Raw genomic sequence first — 7,893 nt, forward strand, 5'->3', positions numbered from 1 at the left:
GTGTGTCCCCGGGGTGGGGCTGTAGGTGAGAGGACACTCTCAAAGGGGCGAAAGGGTTACCCTGAAACCCAACGGTGGGCGTGATTTTCTTTGCATTTTACGAACTGCAGCACCCTCATCCTCCCGTCTCTCTCCTCTTGGCTCCAGATTGAGTACCCTTCCTTCTCACAGCAACACTGGGATCAGGAAAAAGAGAAAAAAATCCACACTGTGCCAAACCTCAGGGGGGGGGGGGGGGGGGTCTCTCCTCCCGCTCCCCCGGGGTTCCTGCCCACCCCACCCCCCACCTGCTTTGAAACCGACTGAACTCGCGTTTCACAGTCCCCGCTCCACACCCGGAGACTGTTCACACACGCCTCGTTCTCCAACCTCAGAACAGCAGGTGAGCTCATTACCTCCCCCAGAAATGGAACTTTGAGAAAGAGAGGGCCCCCCTCCATTCCCCGCACCACTGCCAACCACAAGCACACACAGCTGCAGGTCACAAGCACTTAGCATCCTCCGAGTCTGGCCCCCCTACCCTCTCCACCGCCCCCCCCCCCCTTTTCCTGGGAGAGACCCAGAGGCTTTCAAACCTCCTCTTCGGCCCCACCTTGCCAACAACTGAAGGGATGGGCACAAATTAAAGATGCAAAAAAAGGCAGTGAGTTTTAATTTGAAAAACACTAAAGAAAGAAAGAAACAGAACCTGAAGTAACAGGAAGTAAGAGTTGTGCTTGCAACTGTCTAGAAAGGGCTAGCGACCTAAACTTCCTATGGGTGGGGGGAAAAAAAAAATTCTTAAAAAAATCCCGAAGTCGAGCGAGGAAATAAACCTGCTGCTCTGTCAAGTGCGCTGCGAGGGACCAACTCCTGGCAGCCGCCCAGTGGTCTGGGCAGGACAGAGCCAGGGGACAGCCCTAGAGCGAGAGAAGGGATTCCCGTCGAGATATTTTAGTTTTGGGGGGTTTTGCCTTTTTTTTTTTCTGAGGCTCAGAACAGAACTGAGACCTGAGGTTGAATCACAAGTCCTGGAAAATTCGCAAACCCCACGGGAAGGTCTCACAGACCCGGCTGGGTTCTTCGCCTGCCGTCATTCCTAAACTCACTGCCCACCCAGACAACGCGGGAGGGGGCGTCCGAAGGGCGCTGCGAGCTTTAGGGGGACTTGAAGGGAGCCGTTCAAGCCCTCCTCCTCTTCCACCTCTCCCATCGCCTCTTCCACTCCTACCACGGGGAAGTTACCAGGGGATTTATCACGAAAAAAAAAAAAAAAAAAAAAAAGTCGGGGCAGTTATTGCCTCCGAGAGCTAAGCGAAAGGAAAACTGCCTGGAGCGAAGTGACGTGGACTCTGAGACCCAGGGGCCGGACTGTCAGTGGGCAAGAGCTCGCCGCCTAGGCGGGAGCCACTGGGGGAAGTGGGGGGGGGGGGGGGCGAGCCAGGCGAATGCATGCAGCTCGCCGGTCCCTGGAGCCCCGACCCCGGCCGCACCCAAAGTTCCTGGAGATTGACCCAGTGCCCCAGGGGCTGCGCAAACTTAAGCCAACCGGCCGAGCCCAAACCGCGGCACAGGTGACCGGACCCCGGGCCAGTCCCGCGCCCGCCCCGCCGTCCCTTTACCTCCCGGACGCACCTGGGCGCCCTGCCCCGCGGGGCAAGGCCGGGGCGGGGGACCTAAGGAAACTGCCCCCCCCCACCACCACCACCGGCCCCCGTCGGCCTGGGGGCTCCTCGAGGCCTCTGCTCACCTGGTCTGAGGACAGCAGCGGAGATCAGGAGGCAGAAGACCAGAGGGCAGGAGGGGGCCACCTTCGATGCCATATTCCTCCTCCTCCTCGGGAGCCACCGACGGAGTCCGCGCCGCAGGAGCAGGAGGGGGCGTCGTTCCCTACCCCGCGCTGCCCGCGCACTCGCGGGTCGGGACGCAGGGGGCCGCCGCTTCTCCCAGACACTCCGACCCCCGGGTCTGTGGGCGCTGCACCTTCGGGTCTGCGCTGCACGTTAACTTTCCGCCACGCAGTGGGCCAACTCCTCCTCCTCCCTCCTTTCAACACTCGCCCTTGGCCCCCTGGGCTGCTTCTCCCGGGACGGCGACCCTCTCTTCTCGGGAGACACTTGAGCAATTCGGAAAGGTGTGCGTGGTTCTTTTTTGCCCGGTCCGTTATTTCCCTTTTCTTGGAATAATAATGCTGAGGATCGTGGCAGTGTGCGCAAAAAGCCGGTGCGAGGAAGAAAACAGCCGGGGATGGCAACAGGGGGGCAGCGGGTCCGGGCGGTCTCCTCAGGTGGCAGCCGTTGGGGCGGCAATAGCAGCAGCAGGGATAGCAGCGGCGGCGGCAGCACTCGGGGCTGCTCTGAGTGGAGGACGGGAAGGCGTGGGTAAGCCGCCGGTCTCCTCCTCCCTCCGCCTCTCCTCCCCCCGCCCTCCCCGCCCGCCTCGCCGGGACGCTGCGCCGAGCAGGTGGTTGCAGCGCCGATCCGCAGCCTAGAGGCGCTGCAGGACCGAGGCGAAGACTCGGCCCGGCTCAGGAACTGCGCCCGGGAGTGGGCGGGGTTCCCCCCGGACCCGCCCCCCGGTGCCCGCCGGCCAATCGGGAGCGGACGCAGACGCGCTCCGGGTGGGCCCCGACGCGGCCGCTTCCCGGTAGCGTTACCCGCGTGATAGAGCCTCTCGGTGCTCGCCGCTCGCCCAGCCTGGTCGCGGTTCCGAAGACCACGTTGCCCTTCTCTTTCCCCAGGACTCGCATCGCCTTGACTCACTCCTCGGGGACTTTTCGGCGGTGGCGTTGCAGTCTGCTTCTCCCGTGCGGAGAGCTGTGGGGCCGGGCAGAGGGGGTGGGAAACTCTACGGCTTTGGGTCCGAGGGCGGGAGCGAAGGAGGAAGGAAGGGGCTGGAGGTGACGGCATGGGGCATGGTGGAAACTTACCTCTAGGGAGTTAACCAAAGGCTGGGGTCCGCCCGGGGCAATTCACTTATTGAGCTGATTTCTACTCCTTCCTCCCCCCCCCCCATTCCCACACGCACCCCGTTTCGCACACACCTTTTTTTTTTTTTTTTTTAAAGGCTTGAGTGGACTGCCCAATACCAAATAGAAATATTTACTCTTTCCCGGGGGAGAGTAAATCAGGAACGTCTAGGGAGCATGCTTCGTCACAAGGATCTTCCCAGTGTCTACAAAGCCAGCGCGTGCCTCTTTAATTTTGAATTAAGCGGCGATTTTAAGTTACACACAGAAAATCCTCAAGTCATGCAGATGGAAAGCCACGCTTCTCCTTGTCGGTTCCAGAAAGCCAGGCACCCCAGCAGATGGACAGGCTTCTTGGGCAATTTCTGAAGATTGAACCACCTCCCAGGCGGAACATTGGAAGCTGCGTCGCTTTCAATCAGGCAGAGAGCATGAAGGAATATTTCCCTCTAGAACACCAGGGTGGAGCTGTCGGAGCCCTTAAGTGGCTCTAAATCAGGGATGCAGGATCACAGCTTTCATCCCCGAAGCTTAATAAAATATTGGTCCCTGAACCACTTTGCCGGGGCATTGAATAGCCTTTCGTGCATCGCAGGGTCACCCCTGTGTGAGGCTCCTCTCCACCAGAGAATGCCAACTGGTGATGGTCACATACTGTGCTTTCATCAAAAGGCTTGGAATCACCAGCTAGATGCGGGTGAGGGGAGTTTGCTGCAGGAGACGCTTAATAAAACAAGCACACACATGCACACACAACAGTGATATTTAACTTTTTAAAAATATTTTCGTGGAGGTCCATTTTCAGCTGCACTTTTTGTCAAAAGCTTACCTATCTTGTCCCTCGGGGTCTCCTTGCATTACAATAACAACATTCTAGAGTAGAGCTCTTATATTTTTCCTCTGTAAATAAGTAGTTTCTCCCGCTTGGTTTTTAATGTTAATCATTTGCATCTTATGAACCAACAGGAAGGCTAATGCTCTGAGGCAAATGCTTCATATGTATTCCATTCAGTATTTCATAAGCTAAGTTTGACTACATTGCTAGCATTGGATGGATTCTGTAAAATTGCTATGGGTTTTTTTTTTTTTTTCTTTTAACAGAGGCTCTATATAGCTTGCATTATAACATATCATCCTAACTATTTAATCTGGACCCCCCATTTTGTGTATCTGACCACCTTTATTTGTAGGTGGGAGTTAATATAGCATAATTGTTAAAAAGTAGATCTGCAAAAGGCAGACTGTCTGATTTGGGCTCTAACCTTTACATGATCTTGGGCAATTTACTCAACCTTTTTAGGCCTCAGTTTCCTTACATGTAAAAAGTGATAACAATAGTGTCAGTCTCTTGAGATTGCTGTGATAATTGAGATCACACAAATAACTGGCTAAGTATAGTAGAAGGAGCCTGAGATTTAGGGAATAGTCAGAGTCTAGTTAAAATCCTGCCTGCACTTACTCAGTAAGTGACCTTGAGCAAAAGTCAGTCTCTCAAAATCAAAGTGTGATGACACATTGGAGTACCATCTTTAAAGATGCACAGTTAAATTGGATCAAAATACATTGCATAAATTAAGACATCATATACACACAGTATGTTTGGATTTTAGAAAGCAACAAACATGTTTGTATGTAAAGTCAGTAGCTTTCATAATTCTTTTTAAAGAGGAAATCTGTCCGAGTATAGGAAAATGCCTTGATAAGCCACTTGGAGCAGTAACTCCCAAGGCTATTAGTCATATATAGCTAAAGCCACAAAAGTGATGGTGAAACTACTCTGTATTAAACAACATAATAAAAATAGGAATGACAAAATAATACAAATAGGAACTTGGAAGAAGAGTGAAGAGGGAGATGCTGAGAAGAGTGGAAGGCACAAAGACCAAGTCATGTAATTATGAGTTTGAAAATGGTCAAAGGCCTTTAAATATCTTTAATTAATTAATTAGTAATAGTTATTGAAAACTTTCTATCTGCTAAATTATTTTAAGCCATTTATATGAAGTAGTGGAAAAATTCCCCTCATAAAAACCCTATGAAGTGAGCCTGATTATCACATTCATGTTGCTCATGTGGAAACTAAAGCCCAGAGACATGAAATAACTTTCCCAAGGTCATACAGTAATTCACAGTAATGGGAAAGCCACAGTTCTACCCAGGCACTTCAATGCTAGAGTTTCGTTCCTATCCCCTTTGCTTATCAGAAATGTCTAAAAATAAACTTTTGACTTTATTTTTGGTTGGGAGGGCATTTAAACATAAATTCCTGTATCTTCCCAAAATTTTAATAAAGTCTCCTACTCTCAAACACATTTTCCTTAAGAAAATTAACAAGGCAGATCTGCATGAGCCAGGTATAGTGCATATAAAATGGCAAGACCACTTTTTAGACTGAAATAATTTAGCATAAGCAAAAGTTTGGAGTCAGAAATAAAGTTAAGAACTTAAGCGCCTCAAAATACTGTAATGGAGAGACTATTTGTCCTTAAAAAAATCTAGGGAATGGATCCATCTTACCTAGTTCTTAAGAGAAAGAGCTTTTCCAGCTGCATCTGGATCACAATTGCTTTTGTTACAACTAATGATAGATATTGTTCCAATGACATATACAATACCATTCAGTCAGGGTTCAGAACATTATAATAGGTATTTCTTACTCCAAGAGGTAACATTCCGCCAGAGGAAAACATATCTCCTGTAACTTAGAAGAGGAGAAGACTTTTGCATCTTCAGTATCCTGTATAATAAAGAGGTAATATGCAAATTGACTGTCACACCCTCACACAAGATGGCCGCCTCCATGTGGTCACAAGATGGCCACCAGAAGAAGGCCGCCAGGGGAGCAGTTAGGGGCAACCAGGCCAGCAGGGGAGGGCAGTTGGGGCCAACTGGGCTGGCAGGGGAGGGCAGTTGGGGGCGACCAGGCTGGCAGGTGGGGCAGTTGAGGGCAATCAGGCTGGCAGGGGAGCAGTTAGGCATTGATCAGGCTGGCAGGGGAGTAGTTAGGGGATGATCAGCCTGGCAGGTAGAAGTGATTCAGGGAAATCAGGCAGGCAGACAGGCCAGCGATTGGGAGCCAGCAGTCATGGATTGGAGAGGGTGCAGGCTGGGCTGAGGGACACACACCCCCAGTGCACAAATTTCATGCACCAGGCCTCTAGTCTAATAATCATCAGTCAGTGACAAAGCAACGCTACAGCAGATTAGGCAACATTCCTGCTAATAATCTGTGGAGCTCAGAACTCAGGACCCCAGTGGCTCAGGCCAGGCCTCTTTGCCCTGCACTAAAGTATTAAGCCACCAATATCTGACAACATAGCTAGGGAAGGTACATGAGCATTTGAAGAGTTGAGATGTTTTTTTTTTAATTTTCCTTCTAATTAAACAACTTTCTAGTGGAGATAAAATTTCACCAAAGATGGTTTTGGAGACTAGTGACATTTGTTCCTTACCACCTTATACTATTCCGTGTGTCTTCCTAGTTTTTGAACAAAACTTATGTGCAATTCAAGAGCATGCAACAAATCTAATCCACTTTCTTTCCCCAACTTCCCCATCAGTAATTACACATCTCTAGCCAATACTTTACAAATACATTGGACACTCTCTAAATATTTATATACTAGAGGCCTGGTGCACAAAATTTGTCCATGTGGGAGGGGGTCCCTCAGCCTGGCCTGCACCCTCTCCAATCCAGGACCCCTTGGGGGATGTCTAACTGCCAGTTTAGGCCCGATCCCAGTGGGAATGGGCCTAAACAGGCAGTTGGACATCCCTCTCACAATCCGGGACCACTGGCTCCTAACCACTCACCTGCCTGCCTGTCTGATTACCCCTAAACACCTCTGCTTGCCTGCCTGATCTCCCCTAACCGCCTCTTCCTACCTGCCTAATGCCCCTAACCACTCTCCCCTGCTGGCCTGATCACCCCTAACTGCTCTCCCCTGCTGGCCTGATTGCCCCTAACCGCTCTGCTTACCTGCCTGATTGCCCCTAACCACCTCTGCCTCGGCCCTGTCACCATGGCTTTGTCCAGAAGGATGTCCGGAAGGACGTCTGAAAGACGTCCGATCTTTCAGGTCTAATTAGCATCTTACCCTTTTATTAGTATAGATAAATGCTAAGTGGTGAGAAAGAGCTCCTCTTTACAGGACATAGACTTTGAAACAAACTTATTAGGAAAGGTGATAGACGGAGATGAAAGGGTCTTCAGTGATGGGACTAGTAAGGATGATTCCAATACTAATTCTAACATGGGTTTTTACCCCCACACCACCAAGCAATTCTTGGGCACCAGCTGGGTGTCCTACAATTCAACTCAATTCTGATACTAACTAGAGAGAGCAGTTAGCCAGATGAAAAAGCTCTGTAGGGTAAAGTATGTGGAAAGGGTCCCAGGCTACCATGTCCTCTGAGCTGCCAATCTCCATTTGTTCACCAACTCTGAAGTGCTCCACACCCTGTCCTTTGATTTGTTGTGGAGGTTTCACTAAGTAGGAATGATTGATTAAGTCATTGGTCATTAGTGCTTGTATTTGATCTTCAGCCTTTCTCCCTTAATTGGAAGTTAAGGGTGGGACTAAAAGTTCCATCCTTCTAATCACATGGTTGGGTCTCATGGCAACCAGCCCCCCAATCCTAGGTTACATAGGAACTTTCCAAAAGTTACCTTACCATTAAAAGACACCTTTATCATTCTCATAGCTTAAGAAATTCCAAGGGTTTTAGGAACTCTGTGCAGGGAATTGGTCAAATACAAAATATATATTTCTTATTATAAATCAACTAGTGCCCCAGTGCATGGATTCATGCACATTGAAAGGAAATTAATTAGAAGGTGGCCGGTGGGGCAGGACTGGGCAAGATGGGCCAGACATGCCCTGGAGCCAACTTCCTGTGGTCCCTCCATGGCCAGCTGCACCTGGGATGGTGCTGGGGCTCAAAGG

At 50.3% G+C, this 7,893-nt stretch overlaps 1 protein-coding gene across 1 annotated transcript in view; it reads right to left on the reverse strand.

The window, feature by feature from the left end:
* Positions 1 to 2,314, reverse strand: part of ALCAM (activated leukocyte cell adhesion molecule) — a 214,427-nt gene extending 212,113 nt beyond the window's left edge. Inside the window, exon 1 of the mRNA XM_008158564.3 lies at positions 1,730 to 2,314. Coding sequence (XP_008156786.2) covers positions 1,730 to 1,802 — 73 coding nt within the window. The 5' untranslated portion in view covers positions 1,803 to 2,314. The remainder of the gene's footprint in view (positions 1 to 1,729) is intronic.
* Between the last annotated feature and the right edge of the window lie 5,579 nt (positions 2,315 to 7,893).

This window comes from Eptesicus fuscus, chromosome 3 (assembly GCF_027574615.1).
Source record: "Eptesicus fuscus isolate TK198812 chromosome 3, DD_ASM_mEF_20220401, whole genome shotgun sequence".
In the NCBI taxonomy this organism is placed as follows: Eukaryota; Metazoa; Chordata; class Mammalia; order Chiroptera; family Vespertilionidae; genus Eptesicus; species Eptesicus fuscus.